The sequence below is a fragment of the Embiotoca jacksoni genome, unplaced genomic scaffold, assembly GCF_022577435.1.
Source record: "Embiotoca jacksoni isolate LCO1_2020_lvr unplaced genomic scaffold, fEmbJac1.0.p SCAF_40, whole genome shotgun sequence".
Classification (NCBI taxonomy): domain Eukaryota; kingdom Metazoa; phylum Chordata; class Actinopteri; family Embiotocidae; genus Embiotoca; species Embiotoca jacksoni.
The window spans coordinates 3,049,851-3,072,594 of NW_027185393.1; the positions used below are offsets into that span (position 1 = coordinate 3,049,851).

Genomic DNA, 22,744 nt, shown 5'->3' on the forward strand with positions numbered 1-22,744 from the left:
TCAAACAGCAGACTGAACTGAAATATTTGTATTTTAAACTTTTATAAAACACTTCCAATCAATGACCAGTTATTGCTTTCATGACATCACTGTGCTGTAAGGCAGTGTGGTCCAACAACATCAGAGACAGCAGAGGAAAAGACAGAACATATAACATATTAGATTATATTATAAAAACTTAAAGCTCGACTATGTAACTTCTGAAAGACCAAAGAGTACACTGTATACCTGCAGTGTACCTACAGTGTACCTTACAGTGTACCCTGCAGTGTATCCTTCAGTGTACCTACAGTGTACCTACAGTGTACCCTGCAGTGTATCCTTCAGTGTACCTACAGTGTACCTACAGTGTACCCTGCAGTGTATCCTTCAGTGTACCTACAGTGTACCTACAGTGTACCCTGCAGTGTATCCTTCAGTGTACCTACAGTGTACCTGCTCCCTGTCGCTCCCCCACTTACTCACTCTGCTCGTTTAATGTTAGCCGTTAGCCTGCAGAATGCAGCTAAACCACTCGTGGTGCCTGAAAGTGTAAACACGGCCCAAAAGTTGGCTCTTCTAAAATCCCTTCAGTCTAATGATGCTGCGTTCAGGGGAGGTCAGAAATATGTCTGTAGTATTCATTCAAAGGAAATGTCTGCCCACACACACACCTGCTTTAGGTGCACCGGTGGCCCAATGAACACATTCAGGTGAAGTTACATAGTCTCACTTTAAGTCCGGATTTTCTACACAACTATAAAAAGGATTTAACAGATGTTCTCTGTAATACAGAAGAGATGAAGTCTGTGAGCTCTTTAAGTGATAACTTTGGGAGGAAAAGACACGAGGACGTCTCATGTCCTCACAGTAGGATGAGAGGACATGAAGCTTCTGTGAAGACACGTTTACTGTCTCTAAAGAGAGACTTAGTCATATTGAGGACGACTGATCACCGGACATATTCTCCTCTTGTGATTGGGCCTTCCAGAGGAGCTGACCTGTCCTGGGTGGAGGACCTGTCCTGGGTGGAGTCCAGTGGGAGATACAGGTGTGGAGATTTAGAGATGGAGGAGACCTGATGGGAGCTGCAGGTTCAGGACTGCTGGCTGCTCCACTGATTGACCAACGGCCGGCGCAGCAGCTCCTCCACATGACGAGCCACATCCATGGTGTCCTCCAGGTTAAAGTCCACATCTGGATCCAACATGGTGTCAGTCCTGATGGAGACGGAGACAGAGCTGCATAAAGGAGCCTCACAGGAGAACCAGTGTCATACAACATGTTAGTATGCGTGAGGACAGATTATACACACATCTGAATAAACCTCAACACTGAAACATCAGTCACATGAACGTCTACAACACAGGACATGTTTCTTCATAAGTTCAAACTGTTCATGCATGTACAACTGAGGACCACCAAAGGAAGACCAGGAGGTCTGGGAGGAACCGGTCTCCTGAGGACCACCACAGGAAGACCGGGAGGTCTGGGAGGAACCGGTCTCCTGAGGACCACCACAGGAAGACCGGGAGGTCTGGGAGGAACCGGTCTCCTGAGGACCACCACAGGAAGACCAGGAGGTCTGGGAGGAACCGGTCTCCTGAGGACCACCACAGGAAGATCAGGAGGTCTCGCTGCTGCTGACAGCAGCTCAGATCAGAACTACATCAATGATTTGGTTAAAGGAAGCAGACACATGAACAGTCAGAACTTCAGGGTGGAGCTGCTGCAGAGAGACCATGACTGAGGAAGACAATGAAGAAGAGTCCAAACAATGAAGGAGGTAGACATCGGACCAGGAGACATCCGGACTTTGGTCTGATGAGACCAAACCATGTGATCCACAGGACATCCGACCTGCTTTTCATCATTAGGACTGGAACACCTGCAGGCTCTGTGATGGAGCTGCATCACATGACCTCACCTCCATCACCACCACCTGACCCAGCTCAGATGTTTGAGAGTCGGAGTGCAAAGTGAAGGACGCGCAGCAACAAGTGCTCTTGTGGGAACGCCTTAAAAATAAAAGCAGCACGTGAGGACCTCATGGAGAGTTTTAGAGCTGTTATTAAAGCATCAGGGTAAACAGAAATGTTTCCAGCACTGTTTCTTTTACTTTCTTCAGACAGACACTTTGGTCCCTCTACCCGTCACAGCTCATTTACATCTCTGTATATGATTCACTCACATGTACATTTCACACAGTGCTGAGAGAAACATGGGGAACCTTTACAGAGAAGAAGCCTGCCTTCACAAGGTTGACTAATATGAAAGGAAATCAGTTCAGTGTGGAGCTCCAGGGTTTGATCTGAGTAAGAATTAATATTAAAGGTTTGATCTGAGTAAGAAGTGATATAACGTGAAATCAGTACAGTGTGGTGTGTGACCGTTTGATCTGAATGAATGAATATAAAGGGGGAGGGTCTTACATGGGGGGGTAGACACTGAAGCTGCCCGGGTGGCCCACAGAAGGGGAGGCGGTCTGGTCCATGAAGGCAGCAGGTCCAGCGCTGGGTTCAGGGTTCGGGGTGGTGAATCTGCCACAGACATGAGACACTTATCATCATAACGTCGGCCTCATCTCACAATGGTGACACTTCATACAATGTAAAACACTCGTTTCTGATTGGCTGGTAGTCTCAGTCAGAACTGTACATCAGGAAACTCAAATACACACGACACGGATGGTAACCATAACAACAACACATCCTGTATGCTTCAAGACATCCCATAGTTATGTTCATGGCGTGTTGTCTAACTTTGTCCCTTTCAGTCCTCCAAACATCCTCCCATTGCAATGTTGGCAGAATATTAGGAACCCCCCTCAGTAGAACCAGAACACAGAACCACAGACTACAGTCACCAAGGTGACCATTAAAATAAATAAATAATACATTAAAATTAAAAATAAATTATGATCCTGATGAAGTGCTGCAGCATCACTAGGCTTTGTTCTCCTCCTGAACGCTGCTCCTTTAAATGTGGAGTCAGCTCAGTTCCTCCAACCTGACTCCTCCTCCTCCACCTGTAACTCCTCCTCCTCATCCACCTGTAGAAGAACAACTTACTCTGGCACTACTTGTTTGATCTGTGGTTTCACGTATCCATCCACCGCTTTGGCTGCAAGAGAGAGAGACACATGTAAAATGTCCCTTCATCTATACCAGCCTAATGTTAACCTCACCATCTGATCCTTCTTCAACCTGGGAGAGCTCCACAGCATGTGTGAAAGTACACTCAGTTTGACAACATGTTTTTATTTACCTGAGGTAAACATGGTGTTTACAAGTGAGAGAGTGAAGAGCACAACAGTGACGCTGATACCTACACAGTGGGGGGGTGTAGTACTTGGAGAAGACGTCGTCTTTGGGCCGGTCCGGATACAGAAACAGAAGATGGTTCAGGTCACTAATGCGGTCAGCCAGGGAGCGGATAGAGAAGTCCTTGCTGGTGTACGGCAACAGATTCCAGACCAGCCTCTCACCTACGACGAGGAAACATCGAAGAAGAAACCAGATAGAAACATGATCCAGAAACACCGCCGCCTTCTCTGGACCGAGATCATTGAAGATGGACTGAGGTGAAGTGGACAACTGTCCTGAGGTCTGATGGATCACAATCTGAGATTCTGTTTGGAAATCATGGACGCTGCATCCTCCAGGTTAAAGAGGAGAGGGACCATCCAGCTTGTTATCAGCTCAGTTCTAAAGCCAGCCTTTGTGATGGTACAGGATGCATTAGTGCACATGGCATGGGTAGCTTGAACATCTGGAAGGAAGCATTAATGCTTAAACCAGTTTGACTGATTACAGACTGATTACAACACTGGACATATGAAAGAATAATGAGACAACCGTTAGCTTAACCAAGAACTCTGAGGATGTTTTACAATAATCTTTGTAGAAGAAATGACGATCTTTTTTATTTTCTGAGCTTCACTCTGGAAGACTGAAGACTGCAGGTTTACATCAGAGTACTGATCGTCTTTTCTTCTTCATGTTTTAATGAGCTCTTAAAGTACCAACAGGTTCCTCCTGGACTGGATGGATGGATTCAGTTGTAGAAGGGTTTCACCAGTAGAACAGTGTGTACCTAGTTTGTTGGGGTTTTCCGCCACCCAGGCAATAGTGATGCCTCCAATCTCAGAGTCGCTGAAACGCAGTAGGAAGGTGCCGTTTGGTTTGGACAGCAGCATGTCCTGGGCCTGCTGCTTGTTGACAAAGCCCAGAATAGCCCTATAACACCCACACACCCACACCCACACACCCACACACACACACACACACACACAACTGATCACAGCTCCAACAGAGCCAACCATACCTGCTGGCTGTTGTCAGAGTTCAAACATTGGACTCTGTTTTCCTGGAGCCTCTATTAACCTGTCCTCATCCTCCACAGTGATACAGTATGTATGTATGTATTAACTATTAAGTAACTGTCCTCATCCTGATACAGACTGAATATTACCCATCACTCCAGTGGGGCTTCAGGTGTTTCTTCATCAGTTCTACAACTCCATCAAACCACTGCCAGAAGGTGAAGCTGCGTCCAGGTAGGCTCTCCTGTACAAATCAAACACACTGCATCAGTATGTTGACATGAGGTCACCTGAACCGCCCAGAGTGGTTCAAATAACCATGATAACCTGGTGAGATACACCTGCAGCAGGATGGATGAGGACTGGTGGGAGGGTTTGTGTGTGTGGGTGAGGGTGTGTGTGTGTGAGACTGTGTGTGTCTGTGTGTGAGGTCGCTCCTGTGGATAAACAGGTGTCCATACTGTAGCTTCATTAAATGTTGAGTTAATGACTTTCAGGTGAGGTGAATGGTGGCAGTCAGTCTCACCGTGTGTTGCAGTGTAACAATGAAGTGTAACAGTGAATTGTAACACTGAACAGTGTAACCGAACAGCGTGTTGTGGTGTAACAGTGAACCGTAACTTCATCGCGTGTTGCATTGTAACAATGAACTGTAACAGTGGACTCACCCGGTTGAACTGGGCCCAGGAGATGGTCATGTTGCGATACTCCCCAGCATTACTGCTGCTGCTTGTGAATGCCTTCTGTGCCAGGAAGACCAGGTTATCCTCTGACAGGCCTCGCCCACTGTGCATCTCTGCTTTGTACTTCATATCAAGGGCCTCGCACAGCTGAGGCCACAGCACCTTGTCAGGAACGATGAAGGGCACTCTGCCCTGAGAGCACACAGACAGGAGGAGCTCACTGACTGTCAGGTTATAGGTTTCCATCTTTTTTATTAAATCACACAACAGCGCAGGGCTCTTCAATGTCAAAGCAAGCAGCTCACACAGGAAGATCAGTGGGAACATGGAGTATATATATCAGAATGGATACAGACAACACAGTCAGTATCATGGAAACAGATACATACATTAAAGGGCACACTGGTATGTGTGGGCCACTGCATGGGCCACTGCATGGACTGAAACACGGCCACAGTGTGATGTATAAACAGCCAGGACTGGGAGCAGTCCATACAGGACATTAAGCTGTGAAAGGTGTCACACACACTAACAGACTGCAACACTATGTCTGATGTTAGAGGTTTCTGATGGTCAACACATCCATGACAGTATACCTGTGAACTGTTCATCCATCATTTCTGTCACCGCTCTTTTTATTAAACAGTTTTAGTCATTTCTTTAAAGAAAAACAGAAACAAACCTTTGTTGGTTCAATCTTTTTAAATCCTGTGCGTTTATGTGTGGATTTTTTTCTGTAGGACTAAGCTCCACTGGTTCCTACTCAACATTTTCATCAAACAGCTGCCCACCTCAGATTTTATCCAACAGTATGCTGGGGACTGTTTCTATTGTCAGATTAATCTGAGTGTGTGAATGGTTGTGTGACTTGTGGTGTGTGACTGGTTGTGTGTGTGTGTCTGGTTGTGTGTGACTAGTGGTGTGTGACTGGTGGTGTGTGTGTCTGGTTGTGTGTGACTGGTTGTGTGTGTGACTGGTTGTGTGTGACTGGTGGTGTGTGTGTGTCTGGTTGTGTGTGTGACTGGTTGTGTGTGACTGGTGGTGTGTGTGTGTGTCTTGTTGTGTGTGTGACTTGTGGTGTGTAACTGGTTGTGTATGTGACTGGTTGTGTGTGTCTGGTTGTGTGTGACTGGTTGTGTGTGTGATTGTGTATGTGGTTGTGTGTGACTGGTAGTCTGTGACTGGTTGTGTGTGTGATTGGTTGTGTGTGTGACTGGTGGAGTGTGTGAGTGGTTGTGTAACATGGTGGAGTGTGTCCCTGTGTCATCGATCCGTGATGTTCGTCTCCACCTGACCAGGTGATTTGTGGAGACAGACTGCCAACTCACCGGCTCAGCGAAGGCGTTGTCCCACAGGACTGTTGCCGTGGCGTTGTTGTCCTGACTGCCGTGCACAATCACAACCACCGGCAGAGATAAGGTCTGCAGGTCACAGACAGGACAGAAGAGCACAGAGTCTTCAGGACTCTTCCAGGACCAATTATTACTACTTTTTTAACATTCAAAATTATGACAAAGCCAGAGGTGAAGCTGACTGTACAGCAGAGATACTACACTTACAAAAACTAAAACTAAAAACAGCAACAAACATTTCAACTGAAACAAAAAGGACCATTTTCAAAAACACAAACAAAAAGTACAACGAACTATAAAACATAAACTGCAGGTCCATCTTTTCACACTGTGAGTCCAGAACCACTTTGTCTGTTTGACACCAGATGCACACAAAGGATGACGCAGTAACAAAAGAGTTCCACAAGGTGGCAGCAATTCAAAATGCTGGCTGCCATAAAACTCCAGAGAAGAAGAACAAGCTGAAAGAAGAAGAAGAAGAACAACAAAAACAACAACAAAAAGAACAGGAACAAGAAAAAGAAGAAGAACAAGCTGAAAGAAAAAGAAGAAGAACAAGCTGGAAGAAGAAGAAGAAGAAGAAGAAGAAGAATCTGAAAGAGAAGAAGTACTTTTTAAGTCGACCTGAGGATCGCTCTGAGAGCAGCACAGAGTTCCTTCTCCTGACACCTAACCTCGGAGTAAAAAACGAAATAAAGACTAAACTGAAATGATTCATCCTCCAAAAGAAAACTGACATTAAAATTAAAGGTTAAAACCTGAAATCAAAACCCAAAGTGCAAGACCAAAACTAATAACTGTTGTGTTCAGTCAGCAGACTGTTCACCAGGAAACAAGAAGAACCACGAAGTGGGATTACTTTGACGTGGAACACCAGCTCGTTGCCTCCGACACTGAACTGGGACTCAAACAGAACCGTGAACTTCTCCTCCGTCACCGACTCAGCACCTCGACGATCCGAACGCTTGATCCGCTTCAGGGACTGACACACACACACACACACACACACACACACACACACACACACACACACAATATAATGAGTATAATATATAATGAGTATATTATATAATGAGTATAATATATAGAGTATATTATATAATGAGTATAATATATGAGTATAATATATAATGAGTATAATACATAATGAATATAATATATTATGAGTATAATATATGAGTATAATATATAGTGACTATATTATATAATGAGTATAATATATAATGAGTATATTATATGAGTATAATATATAAATGAATATAAAATATAATGAGTATAATATATAATGAGTATATTATATAATGAGTATCATATATAAATTAATATAAAATATAAAGAGCATAATCTGGTCCAGCAGCAGATACTTGCAGAATAAAACAGGATCCAGAAGTGAACCCTGAGGCCCTCCACACCTCCTGGAGGTTTGTTTATAGAAACCAACAACCAGATTGGTCAGAAAGCTTTTGTATTTAAAATAAAGCTTCCTGTGGACCACATTTACAGTTCCTACAACACAAATGCTTTAATTAAAGTAGACCTTTTTAAATGGCAGGATGGTGTAAAAAGAGCTTACCATGTTTCTGAAGTGTGCGCTGAGGGTGCCGGTGGCCTGGTGATACTCCATCACACAGTTGTTGTTTAGGATTTCACCACTGCTTTCACTAACCAGGCCAAAGAAACAGACAGAAAGGGGCTGAGACATTCTGTGACTGTACCTGGGACAACTTCAACAAAGAACGGGTCCTTTTTTAAATCTTTTATTCTCACATGTTCATGGAAACAGCTTTAAAACAAACTGTGTGGCACCTGCCCATTAACCAATGAGCTGTCTTTTGATGTCCAACACAGAACCTGCTGTAAGTTCTGAACTGGACATGTCTGTGTGCAGGTGCTCCTCACCTGTGTGTGCTCTCGTTTTTCAGCAGAGCTTTGGCCTGCTGCTCGCTCACAATGACAGCTTTGACCTGAGGTGGGTTCATGTGCACGTTGAGCTTCCCGCCCACCAGAAGACGCACTGTGGCTGCAAACTTGGTCTGAGTCTTTAAAACCTGAGGGGGCTGCTTTTCTATGATGAAGGTGCTGAGGAGAAGAGGAGGGGTCAACATACTGTCATGTGATGATGACAGTGATCATGTGACATGAGCTCAGTCAGTGGAGACAGAAAAGATTCTCTCACAGAGCTGCTGAAATCATCCACACACACACACACACACACACACACACACACACACACACACACACACACACACACACACACAGCTGTCACTGCTGTCTGTGTGTACATACAAATGTATATATACATATCTCTCTCCAGAATAAAGATCATAGACAGACATACAGTATATATACATAAATATATACACACATACACAACCCCATTTCCAAAACGGTAGTGACATTGTGTAAAATGTAAATAAAAACCGAATGCAATGAATTACAAATCATGTAAACTCATTTAATTGAAAATAGACCAAAGAACATTAAATGTTGAAACTGAGACTTTTTTTTTTTAAATGTAAAATAAGTGTTTATTTTGAATTTGATGCAGCAACACGTCTCAAGAAAGTGGGGACAGTATCAACAAAAGACTGAAAAAGTTCTGTTACGCTAAAAAAATAAAAACACCTGGTGGAACATCTGACAACTAATTATGTTACCATTGCAACAGATCAGTAACATGATTGTGTATAAAAAGATGATTTCAGAGAGGCAGAGTCTCTCAGCAGTGAAGATGGGGAGAGGTTCACCACTCTGAAAGACTGTGTTGGAAAATAGTTCAACAATCTAAGAATAATGTTCCTCAACGTAAAACTACAAAGAATTAGTGGATTTCATCGTCTACGGTTCATAATATCATTAAAAGATTCAGAGAATCTGGAGAAATCTCTGAATCTCTTCTCTGGACCCGAGATCATTACTAAATCAGGCAAGAATGGGACCACATTTTACTTCCAAAACTCCAGAAACTGGACTCCTCAGTTTCCAAATTTTTACAGTGTTGTTAAAGGAAGAGGTGATGCAGCTCAGTGGTGAACATTACCATCCCAATTTTTATTCAACCATTAAATTCAAAATAAGCATATATTTCTATAAAACAATAACATTTCTCGTTTCAACATTTGTTGTCTTTAGTCTATCTGCAATTAAATGTGGGTTTACATGACTTGCAAATCATTGCATTCTTTTTTTATTAATTTTTTTTACAGTGTTCCAACATTTTTGGAAAGGGTTAGGTTGTACATAAATGTACACGAACACATACATATAGATATATGGAGCAAAGAAAGTGTGGAAAAAGATTATTGAATTGTTGCTTTCTACTACAAAGATGATTCTAAAATGGCCTCAACAGATTTGTTTGTACCTCCAGAAAAAACCCCAGAAATAATTCTGCTGTAGGTCATCCAGTGCCCCTCGGATCGTCTCCAGTGTTTGTTAAAAACCTTATTCCTCTAAGGGTTGTTGTAACTGAAAACTGTAATGACCACAGTGAGTAGTAGATAAGAGCTGCTGGTATTCACAGCCCTTCTGTTGCTCTTTCACGTGTTACTGGGACTAAAACCAAAAAAATAGTAGTTTTCATAAAGATTCTTTTTTATGAACGTCTTGTTTCTGAATATGTGTCAGGACTTGTTCATAAGAACGTCTATCAGACAACATGAACACATGTAACACGCTGTAACCATCAGTGAACATGAAGTGAACAGTAAAAATAAATACGTGTCACCTGGTAACCAGGGCGGAGATGATGTCAGTGATGTCTGTGTCCAGTTTGCTCAGCAGCTCCTCCATGGGGCCCGGCAGAGGAAGCTGCTGGGTCAGGTGCTCACAGCGCCGGATCTGCTGCCGGTTCTGCCAGATCAGGTCAGCCAGCTTCTCACACCTGGAGCACAGGGACAGGTGGTGGACATATCACCAGTGCTGAAGCTGACAGTGTATTCATGTACGTTATACATTTGTTTGATGAAACTGAATGACTTCATGGAAAGAAAAGTCTCTACAAACTTTCCTCTCAAATACAGGAAATCCTGCTGTTGAATAAAGTCTGCAGTCTGTCATGTGACATAAAATGACGTCATGTGACGTCATGGGCCCACTGAACTGGTTCATTAACAGGTCCAGAACATACCAGGACTGAAGAACATCCAGCCCCCCCTCATGGGGACCCCCATTTCCAGCCAGCTGCTGCCTCCTCTTCCACTGGATGAGCTCCTCGTCCAGAATCAGCGTCTGCTGGTTCCTCAGCAGGCGTAGCGTCTTCTGGTGCCGCTCAGACAAGTCCTGCAAACACACATTTGCATGCTGAGAAACATCTGGATGTGTAAAACTCTCTATATGAACACACAATGAGGGTTCAGACAGATGCTGCTGACTCACATCACATTAAATCTATTATCTTCTATTGAACGTGTGTGATGTCATCATGTCACAGAGTTAAAGTGACTCTGATGAGTGTCCTCTGTATTGTTAGACATCCTCTAAACTACCTGTCTGCTGTTACGGTTCTACCTCTTTACTCTCACCCGTTTTTGAGGTTGTTGATTGTAATGCTCCTATTCTGAAAATAAACTACCAGCGTGGTGTATTCTGACAATAAACTACCGGCATGGTGCAGTCTGAGAATAAACTACCGGCGTGGTGTATCCTGAGAATAAAGTACTGCAGTTCCTGTAAAGTTCAGGCAGAAGTCCGTTTACATGGAGTTTACTCGGTCGAAGCAGGAGCAGATGATTTAAAGGACCACTAGTAGAACTATGGAGAGGTGCGGGTCCATTTTTAAACTGGAATTAGAAACACAGCAGGGAGGATCTTGTGTTCGTGGAAGGGGCCAACAGCTGATCCTGGACGGTGTGTGTGTGTCTGCATACAAGCCTGTATTTCTGCAGGGTGCCGGCCTCCCTGGTGAGCCAGGCCTCCACTGTGGACCTCTTGCTCTGCAGGCTGGTCTCCCGCTGGCTGCGCTCAGCTGGAGGCAGCGACGACAAGCTGCTCAGCTGGGCTGATGAAGCAGAGGATGGACGTCACAAACAAGCTGCTCACCTGTAGACCAGGTGACTGGAAGGTTTTAACCAATGACTGAGATGATCAGTGATCCAGTCAGATCATTAAAGAGGCTGAGTGACTGCCCTTTCATTGATTCTGCCTGTTTCTGATCACTTTTCCTTCAGAGTGCTCTGTCTCTGTCTGTCTCTCTGTCTGTCTCTATATCTCTGCCTGTCTCTCTGTCTGTCTGTCTATCTCTCTCTCTCTCTCTCTCTCTCTCTGTCTGCCTTCTCTCTCTGTATGTCTGTCTGTCTGTCAGTCTCTCTCTATCTCTCTCTCTTTGTCTATCTGTCTCGCTCTCTCTCTGTCAGTCTGTCTGTCTTTCTCTGTCTGTCTGTGTCTCTCTCTCTGTATGTCTGTCTGTCTCTCTCTCTGTCGACCTGTCTCTCTCTGTCTGTCTGTCTCTCTCTGTCTGCCTGTCTTTCTCTGTCTGTCTGTGTCTCTCTCTCTGTATGTCTGTCTGTCTGTCTCTCTCTGTCTCTGTCCAACTGTCCGTCCATCTCTCTGTCTGTCTCTGTCTTTCTGTGTCTGTCTGTCTGTCTTTCTCTGTCCTCACCCTGGATGCGCAGGTTCTCCTGGTACTGGATGATGAAGTACTCCTGGCTGTGCTGCAGCTTCCTCAGCTCGTTCTCCGTTTCCTGTGTATCCAGGCGGAGCTCCTCGAAGGTCTGGTTGATCTGCTGGTGTCTCTGGGACAGGGTGTCCATGGCCTGTCCCCCCCCACCACAGCTGGCCTACACAGAGGACATCCACAGGTTCACATGTCCCCCTTCAGTCTGCATGTAAACACACTGATCTGACACATGTCCGGTGGGGTGTAAACCCCGCCCCCACCTGGTGAGTGTCCACACCTGTACATGTTAACCCCGCCCCCACCTGGTGACTGTCCACACGTGTACATGTTAACCCCGCCCCCACCTAGTGAGTGTCCACACGTGTACAGGTTAACCCCGCCCCCACCTGCTGAGTGTCCACACGTATGCATGTTAACCCCGCCCCCACCTGCTGAGTGTCTACAACTATGCATGTTAACCCTGCCCCCACCTGCTGAGTGTCCACAGGTATGCATGTTAACCCCGCCCCCACCTGGTGACTGTCCACACGTGTACAGGTTAACCCCGCCCCCACCTGGTGAATGTCCACATGTATGCATGTTAACCCCGCCCCCACCTGCTGAGTGTCCACAACTATGCATGTTAACCCCGCCCCCACCTGCTGAGTGTCCACAGGTATGCATGTTGACCCCGCCCCCACCTGCTGAGTTTCGACACATATGCACGTTAACCCCGGCCCCACCTGCTGAGTGTATTCACTTACATTAGTAGCTTGTTGAACCAGCCTCTGCTCCGACTGTAGGATGTGTTTAATGCAGCGCACCAGCTCCACAGGACAACGGTCATACGTACTCTGCAGAGACACAGAGATACAGGGACACAGGGACACAGAGACACAGAGTTGTGCTGTCATCAAACTGGAACAGGCTACTGTATCTTAGCAGTAAAAACCCTCCTGGTAACTACAAGCTGATGTTCCCTGAGTATCTATTTGTAGAATTCATCACTAACCACAGCCCAGCTATCTCTGACAACACGTGTTAGGAGTTCACAGGGTTTTCTAAGAGCATGTCTGTAAACACTGAGGAGGTTCAGATCAGGTTGGGTCAGTGTGGTGTTGGTGTGGTGTTAGTGTAGTGTTAGTGTGATGTTGGTGTAGTGTTGGTGTGGTGTTGGTGATGTTGGTGTAGTGTTGGTGTGGTGTTGGTGTGATGTTGGTGTGGTGTTGGTGTGGTGTTGGTGTAGTGTTAGTGTGATGTTGGTGTAGTGTTAGTGTGATGTTGGTGTAGTGTTGGTGTGGTGTTGGTGATGTTGGTGTAGTGTTGGCGTGGTGTTGGTGTAGAGGTAGTGTTGGTGTGGTGTGGTGTTAGTGTGATGTTGGTGTAGTGTTGGTGTGGTGTTGGTGTAGTGTTAGTGTGATGTTGGTGTAGTGTTGGTGTGGTGTTGGTGTGGTGTTAGTGTGATGTTGGTGTAGTGTTAGTGTGATGTTGGTGTGGTGTTGGTGTGGTGTTGGTGTAGTGTTAGTGTGGTGTTGGTGTGGTGTTAGTGTGATGTTGGTGTAGTGTTGCTGTGGTGTTGGTGTAGTGTTAAGTGTGATGTTGGTGTGGTGTTGGTGTGGTGTTGGTGTGGTGTTGGTGTAGTGTTGGTGTGGTGTTGGTGTAGTGTTAGTGTGATGTTGGTGTGGTGTTAGTGTGATGTTGGTGTGGTGTTGGTGTAGTGTTAGTGTGATGTTGGTGTAGTGTTGGTGTGGTGTTGGTGTAGTGTTGGTGTGGTGTTAGTGTGATGTTGGTGTGGTGTTGGTGTGGTGTGGTGCTGGTGTGGTGTTGGTGTAGTGTTGGTGTGGTGTTGTGTTGGTGTAGTGTTGGTGTGGTGTTGGTGTTGGTGTGGTGCTGGTGTAGTGTTGGTGTGGTGTTGGTGTAGTGTTAGTGTGATGTTGGTGTGGTGTTGGTGTGGTGTTGGTGTTAGTGTAGTGTTGGTGTAGTGTTGGTGTGGTGTTAGTGTGGTGTTAGTGTGATGGTGTAGTGTTGGTGTGGTGTTGGTGTTGGTGTGATGTTAGTGTAGTGTTGGTGTGGTGTTGGTGTGGTGTTGGTGTAGTGTTGGTGTAGTGTGATGTTGGTGTGGTGTTGGTGTGGTGTTAGTATGATGTTGGTGTAGTGTTGGTGTGGTGTTGGTGTGGTGTTGGTGTTGTGTTAGTGTGATGTTGGTGTAGTGTTGGTGTTGGTGTGGTGTAGTGTTAGTGTGATGTTGGTGTGGTGTTGGTGTAGTGTTGGTGTGGTGTTGGTGTGGTGTTAGTGGTGTTTGTGTAGTGTTAGTGTGGTGTTGGCATAGTGTTGGTGTAGTGTTGGCGTGGTGTTGGTGTAGTGTTGGGGTAGTGTTGGTGGGGTGTTATTGTAGTGTTGGTGTGGTGTGGTGTTGGTGTAGTGTTAGTGTGGTGTTAGTGTAGTGTTGGTGTAGTGTTGGTGTGGTGTTAGTGTGGTGTTGGGGTAGTGTTGGGGTAGTGTTGGTGGGGTGTTATTGTAGTGTTGGTGTAGTGTTGGTGTGGTGTGGTGTTAGTGTGGTGTTGGTGTAGTGTTAGTGTGGTGTTAGTGTAGTGTTGGTGTAGTGTTGGTGTGGTGTGGTGTTGGTGTAGTGTTAGTGTGGTGTTAGTGTAGTGGTCTGTGGACACGCTCTTCGGTAGAGAACTCGTACCTTCGGTAGTGATCTCGTACCTTCAGTCGTCAATTCGTACCTTGAGCTGGTTGGCGTAGTGACCGAGCTTGATCTTGAGCAGGAAGCCGTCCTCTCCTCCCTGAAGCTGGGCTTTCCTCTGCAGCTCACCCACCAGGTTGTCCAGCAGACACTTTGCTTTGGTCTCTTCCGCTGGGTTGTCCAACTCCACTGAATCCCTGAGAAAGGACACACACGTGTTTGGATGTTTAACGTATCCACAGCCAAGGTCATGACCACACAGCTTTACCAGCATCAGCTGCAGTTCACGCTCATCTCTCAGCAGCTTCACTAGAAATTAATAAACTGTGTATACAACCCTGCTTCCAAAAGAATTGGACATGGTGTAAAATACAAATAACCACTGACAAATGTTATTGTTTAAAAAAAAACATCTGCTCATGTTGAATTTATTGTCAGCAACACGTCTCCAAAACATTGGGACAGGTTCATGTTCACCACTGAGCTGCATCACCTGTTCTTTTAACAACACTCTATAAATGTTTGGGAACTGAGGAGACCAGTTTCTGGAGTTTTGAAAGTGAAATGTGGTCCCATTCTTGCCTGATAGAGGATTTCAGCTGCTCAGCAGTTCAGGGTCTCCTTTGTTGTATTGTTCATGTCCTGATGCTCCAGATGTTTTCAATGATTGACAGGTCTGGACTGCAGGAGGCCAGTTTATCAGCGGACTCTTCTACTAGAGAACCATGCTGTTGGAATACGTGCAGAATGTGGTTGGACGTTGTTCTGCTGAAATAAACAAGACCTTCCCTGAAAGAGACGTTGTCTGGATGGCAGCATATGTTGCTCCAAAACCTGAATATATCATTCAGCATTAATGCTTCCTTCCAGATGTTCAAGCTACCCATGCCATGTGCACTAATGCATCCTTGTACCATCACAGATGCTGGCTTTAGAACTGAGCTGATAACCAGCTGGATGGTCCCTCTCCTCTTTAACCTGGAGGATGCAGCGTCCATGATTTCCAAACAGAATCTCAGATTGTGATCCATCAGACCTCAGGACACTTGTCCACTTCACCTCAGTCCATCTTCAATGATCTCGGTCCAGAGAAGGCGGCGGTGTTTCTGGATCATGTTTCTATCTGGTTTCTTCTTTGGAGAGTTTTAACCTGCATTTGTGGACGCAGCGATGAACTGTGTTCACAGACGATGGTTTTCACAAGTGTTCCTGAGCCCATGCAGTGATTTCCACTCCAGAATAGTGTGTTTTTAATGCAGTGCTGCCTGAGGGCCCGAAGATCACCACCATCCAATATTGGTTTCCAGCCTTGTCCCTTGTGTTCAGAGATTTCTCCAGATTCTCTGAATCTTTTAATGATATTATGAACCGTAGACGATGAAATCCACTAATTCTTTGTAGTTTTATGTTGAGGAACATTATTCTTAGATTGTTGAACTATTTTCCAACACAGTCTTTCAGAGTGGTGAACCTCCCCATCTTCACTGCTGAGAGACTCTGCCTCTCTGAAATCATCTTTTATACCCAATCATGTTCCTGATCTGCTGCCATGGTAACGTCATTAGTTGTCAGTTGTTTCACCAGGTGCTGTCTTTGGTCTATTTTCAATTAAATATGGGTTTACATGATTTACAAATCATTGTATTCTGTTTTGTTTTTATTTTCATTTTACACAGTGTCTCAACTTTTTTGGAAACAGGGTTGCACATATGTGTGTGTGTGTGTGTGTGTGTGTATATATATATATATATTAAGCAACAATTTGTAAAATAACTGAAGACATTTCAAAAACGTAGCCCACTGCTATGTAATGTTATTCCACCATTATTTTCAAGATGTTACTATATTATTTAGGTATTTGTGCAGCAAATGTAAAAGCAACGTAAAAAAGATTTTTTTAAAAAGGCATAGAAAAGCTAGAAATGAAAAAGGTAAGTCGAAAAATGAAATAGAAATACATGAGTAAAGGTAAACGTGAAATATTTGATGTAATAACGGCAGCAGCAGACAGAAAGGTCTCTGGTTGATGTGAGGTTGCTTCAATTGATTCTGAGTTTTAGATCATAAGTGTTTTACATTCAATTCAATTCATGTCCTGCTGGACTGGGTGGCTGCAGGGATTTTTATTGAATCTTTTCAGTTCAAAAATGCACCAAATATGTAATGCAGAGGGTGGCTGAACATGTTCACACAACCATAGACATTCACAATTTAAACAGCAGGTTTATCATGGCTTCTGTTACCCTTCTGTTAACTGTTCAGTCCAGTACGTTGAATTCATCATGTTGATGTAACTGATGATATCGTGATGAAATCACTCACATGTCATATGTTTGTTCTCTGTGTGGGACGAAACTAACAGTCGTATTCATGAGAACTGTCGGCCAGGTGTGTTCACTCCTCAGTTTAACCTCACTGCTATATATTATTTTGTGTTATTTTCTTATTATAATATATTCTTATTATATTGTTATGTTAGATGTAATATTATCATTATAATATTATTATTATTATATTGTGGTATGTTAGATGTTATATTCTTATTAGAATTTTATATTCTTATTATATTGTGTTATGTTAGATGTTATATTTTTATTGTACTGCGTTATGTTAGATGTTATATTTTTATTATAATATTATATTCTTATTATATTATGTTAGGCTGGATGTTATATTCTTATTATATTGTTATGTTAGATGTTATATTCTTATTAGAATGTTATATTCTTATTATATTGTGTTGTTAGATGTTATACTCTTATAATATTATATTCTTATTATATTGTTATGTTAGATGTTATATTGTGTTATGTTAGATGTTATATTCTTATATTGTGTTACGTAAGAGGTTATATTATTAATATATTGTGTGATGTTAGATGTTATATTCTTATTATATTGTGTTATGTTAGATGTTATATTCTTATTATAATATTATATTCTTATTATATTGTTAGATGTTATATTCTTATTATATTGTTATGTTAGATGTTATATTCTAATTATATTGTGTTATGTTAGATGTTATATTCTTATCATATTGTTATGTTAGATGTCATATTCTTATTATATTATGTTAGATGTTATATTCTTATTATATTGTGTTATGTTAGATGTCATATTCTTATTATATTGTGTTATGCTAGATGTTATATTCTTATTATAATATTATATTGTTAGATGTTATATTCTTATTATATTGCTATGTTAGATGTTATATTCTAATTATATTGTGTTATGTTAGATGTTATATTCTAATTATATTGTGTTATGTTAGATGTTATATTCTTATTGCATTATTTTAGATGTTATATTCTTATTATAGTGTGTTATGTTAGATGTTATATTCTTATTATATTGTGTTGTTAGATGTTATATTCTTATTATAATATTATATTCTTATGTAATGTATTTTAGATGATATATTCTTATTATATTGTTATGTTAGATGTTATATCCTTATTATATTGTGCTGTTAGATGTTATAATCTTATTATATTATATTCTTTTGTTGTGTTAGATGTTATATTCTCATTATATTGTGTTATGTTAGATGTTATATTCTTATCATATTGTTATGTTAGATGTCATATTCTTATTATATTATGTTCGATGTTATATTCTTATTATATTGTGTTATGTTAGATGTTATATTCTTATCATATCGTTACGTTAGATGTTATATTCTTATTAAATTGTTATGTTAGATGTTATATTCTTATTATATTATGTTCGATGTTATATTCTTATTATATTGTGTTATGTTAGATGTTATATTCTTATCATATCGTTACGTTAGATGTTATATTCTTATTAAATTGTTATGTTAGATGTTATATTCTTATTATATTGTTATGTTAGATGTTATATTGTTATTATATTGTGTTATGTTAGATGTTATATTCTTATCATATCGTTATGTTAGATGTTATATTCTTATTATATTATATTCTTTTGTTATGTTAGATGTTATATTCTTATTATATTGTGTTATGTTAGATGTTATATTCTTATTATATTGTGTTATGTTAGATGTTATATTCTTATCAAATCGTTACGTTAGATGTTACATTCTTATTAAATTGTTATGTTAGATGTTATATTCTTATTATATTGTGTTATGTTAGATGTTATATTCTTATTAAATTGTTGTTAGATGTGATATTCTTATTATATTGTGTTATGTTAGATGTTATATTCTTATCATATCGTTATGTTAGATGTTATATTCTTATTAAATTGTTGTTAGATGTTATATTCTTATTATATTGTGTTATGTTAGATGTTATATTATTACCATATTGTTATGTTAGATGTCATATTCTTATGATACTGTTATGTTAGATGTTATATTCTTATTATAATATTATATTGTTAGATGTTATATTCTTATTATATTGCTATGTTAGATGTTATATTCTAATTATATTGTGTTATGTTAGATGTTATATTCTTATTGCATTATTTTAGATGTTATATTCTTATTATAGTGTGTTATGTTCGATGTTATATTCTTATTATATTGTGTTGTTAGATGTTATATTCTTATTATATTGTGTTGTTAGATGTTATATTCTTATTATAATATTATATTCTTATGTAATGTATTTTAGATGATATATTCTTATTATATTGTTATGTTCGATGTTATATCCTTATTATATTGTGCTGTTAGATGTTATAATCTTATTATATTATATTCTTTTGTTGTGTTAGATGTTATATTCTCATTATATTGTGTTATGTTAGATGTTATATTCTTATCATATTGTTATGTTAGATGTCATATTCTTATTATATTATGTTCGATGTTATATTCTTATTATATTGTGTTATGTTAGATGTTATATTCTTATCATATCGTTACATTAGATGTTATATTCTTATTAAATTGTTATGTTAGATGTTATATTCTTATTATATTATGTTCGATGTTATATTCTTATTATATTGTGTTATGTTAGATGTTATATTCTTATCATATCGTTACGTTAGATGTTATATTCTTATTAAATTGTTATGTTAGATGTTATATTCTTATTATATTGTTATGTTAGATGTTATATTCTTATTATATTGTGTTATGTTAGATGTTATATTCTTATTAAATTGTTGTTAGATGTGATATTCTTATTATATTGTGTTATGTTAGATGTTATATTCTTATCATATCGTTATGTTAGATGTTATATTCTTATTAAATTGTTGTTAGATGTTATATTCTTATCATATTGTGTTATGTTAGATGTTATATTATTACCATATTGTTATGTTAGATGTCATATTCTTATTATACTGTTATGTTAGATGTTATATTCTTATTATATTGTTATGTTAGATGTTATATTCTTATTATATTGTGTTATGTTAGATGTTATATTCTTATTAAATTGTTGTTAGATGTGATATTCTTATTATATTGTGTTATGTTAGATGCTATATTCTTATCATATTGTGTTATGTTAGATGTTATATTCTTATTATATTGTTATGTTAGATGTTATATTCTTATCATATTGTGTTATGTTAGATGTTATATTCTTATCATATTGTTATATTAGATGTTATATTCTTATTATATTGTGTTATGTTAGATGTTATATTCTTATTATATTGTTATGTTAGATGTTATATTCTTATTATATTGTGTTATGTTAGATGTTATATTCTTATCATATTGTGTTATGTTAGATGTTATATTCTTATTATATTGTTATGTTAGATGTTATATTCTTATTATATTGTGTTATGTTAGATGTTATATTCTTATCATATTGTTATGTTAGATGTTATATTCTTATTATATTGTGTTGTTAGATGTTATATTCTTATCATATTGTGTTGTTAGATGTTATATTCTTATTATATTGTGTTGTTAGATGTTATATTCTTATCATATTGTTATGTTAGATGTTATATTCTTATTATATTGTGTTGTTAGATGTTATATTCTTATCATATTGTTATGTTAGATGTTATATTCTTATCATATTGTGTTATGTTAGATGTTATATTCTTATTATATTGTGTTATGTTAGATGTTATATTCTTATCATATCGTTATGTTAGATGTTATATTCTTATCATATTGTGTTATGTTAGATGTTATATTCTTATCATATTGTTATATTAGATGTTATATTCTTATTATATTGTGTTATGTTAGATGTTATATTCTTATTATATTGTTATGTTAGATGTTATATTCTTATTATATTGTGTTATGTTAGATGTTATATTCTTATTATATTGTGTTATGTTAGATGTTATATTCTTATTATATTGTGTTATGTTAGATGTTATATTCTTATCATATTGTTACGTTAGATGTTATATTCTTATTATATTGTGTTATGTTAGATGTTATATTCTTATCATATTGTTATGTTAGATGTTATATTCTTATTATATTGTGTTGTTAGATGTTATATTCTTATCATATTGTGTTGTTAGATGTTATATTCTTATTATATTGTGTTGTTAGATGTTATATTCTTATCATATTGTTATGTTAGATGTTATATTCTTATTATATTGTGTTGTTAGATGTTATATTCTTATCATATTGTGTTGTTAGATGTTATATTCTTATCATATTGTGTTATGTTAGATGTTATATTCTTATTATAATATTATATTCTTGTGTTCTGTTATGTTAGATGCTATATTCTTATCATATTGTGTTATGTTAGATGTTATATTCTTATTATAATATTATATTCTTATGTTCTGTTATGTTAGATGCTATATTCTTATTATATTGTGTTATGTTAGATGTTATATTCTTATTAGAATATTATATTCTTTTGTTATGTTATGTTAGATGCTATATTCTTATTATATTGTTATGTTAGATGTTATATTCTTATTATATTGTGTTATGTTAGATGTTATATTCTTATCATATTGTTATGTTTGATGTTATATTCTTATTATAATATTATATTCTTATGTTCTGTTATGTTAGACGTTATGTTCTCCTCTCCTGCTCACTGACTAACACTCACAGTACATCTCAACAGATGATCACCCTGCTACTATGAAGGTTGTCATGTTTGTGTGCATGTTGGTTTACCTGCAGGTCATTGTGAACACTGCGGTGTGTGCTGCTCAGTATTGTTGTTACACTGATACAAAACTCAACACAAAGTTCTTTCAATACCAGAGTTGGCTCTCAATCCACTGGGCCAGGTAGTGTCGCACCTCGATGGGGAAGTGATGCCCGTACAGAGCCTGCATCTGGTGGAGAGACTCCCCCTGGAGCTGCTGGGCCTGGATCCACATGGACATGGTGCTGGAGCAGGAGGAGGGGATGGAGGAGGAGGAGAAGGAGGGGGAGGAATAGGAGGAGAAGAAGGCAAAGGAGAAATAGGAGCAGGAGGAGGATGAGAGGGAGGAAGAGAAGGAGGTGGATGGAGGAGGAAAAGGAGGACGAGGAGGAAAGGGAGGAGCAGGTGGAGGAGGAGCAGGAGAACTGTGGTCACTATCAGACTACAGCTGAAAACTTCTTTGAGAAAAATTCAGAAGTTTATTAATCTCTTTTAATGATCCGCTGATGATCCATTTGGACGGAACCTCCTGATCCGACCCAGTCCGCGGTGTTCTGGTCTGAATCAGCTGGTGGAGGGTGGAGGGTGGAGGTGGGGAGGGGGTACAATACATTTAACTGATAGCTTAGCTTGCTAACATTAGTGTATTTGCATACTTCCGGCTGGAGAGAGCTGTTAGTAACCTGTAAATGTGTCCGTGCTGCTCAACAACATGCTGAGAAAGCTGTTGTCGGACTTGTGTTCCGTTTGGGACTTTGGGCGTCAGGTTAGCTGAAGGTGAGCTAGCGTAGAAGCTAACACGGAGGAAGTTAGGAGCAGCAGTCAAACTTCCCTCCGAGTTTCCTCACCTCTGAACGGACTGCAGCGGTCCTCCGGTCCTCCGGTCCTCACGGTCCTCCGGTCCTCACGATCCTCACGGTCCTCACCTCACACAGGTGACCGACACCGAGGTCACATCGCTCATAAACGTTACTTTCAAAGCAGCTGTTGCTGCTGTTGTTGTTGACCAGCAGCACAACTATTACGACTATTTCTGATAGCTTCCGGTTTCACATGTCAAAATAAAAGTGTC

At 39.9% G+C, this 22,744-nt stretch overlaps 1 protein-coding gene across 3 annotated transcripts; it reads right to left on the reverse strand.

The window, feature by feature from the left end:
* Nucleotides 1-25: 25 nt before the first annotated feature.
* On the reverse strand, nt 26-22,691 carry LOC138209756 (signal transducer and activator of transcription 5B-like). Of its 3 annotated transcripts, XR_011179197.1 has the most exons (20): nt 22,521-22,691; nt 21,786-21,917; nt 14,664-14,820; nt 12,699-12,788; nt 11,938-12,115; nt 11,207-11,337; nt 10,468-10,619; nt 10,066-10,221; nt 8,238-8,417; nt 7,912-7,999; nt 7,198-7,320; nt 6,315-6,407; nt 4,972-5,178; nt 4,453-4,547; nt 4,075-4,217; nt 3,311-3,466; nt 3,051-3,102; nt 2,412-2,519; nt 390-1,199; nt 26-355 (listed from the first exon to the last, which is right to left on the reverse strand). XR_011179197.1 is itself a non-coding variant. In XM_069168528.1 (19 exons), the coding sequence occupies exons 2-19, from the start codon at nt 21,911-21,913 to the stop codon at nt 1,076-1,078; spliced, it is 2,361 nt and encodes a 786-aa protein (XP_069024629.1). In that variant the 5' UTR covers nt 21,914-21,917; nt 22,521-22,691; the 3' UTR covers nt 26-1,075. The 3 variants fall into 3 exon arrangements, 2 of the variants coding, with proteins under 2 accessions (XP_069024629.1, XP_069024630.1); XM_069168528.1 differs by having other exon boundaries at nt 26-1,199; XM_069168529.1 differs by lacking the exons at nt 26-355; nt 390-1,199; nt 2,412-2,519; nt 3,051-3,102 and having other exon boundaries at nt 3,377-3,750.
* Between the last annotated feature and the right edge of the window lie 53 nt (nt 22,692-22,744).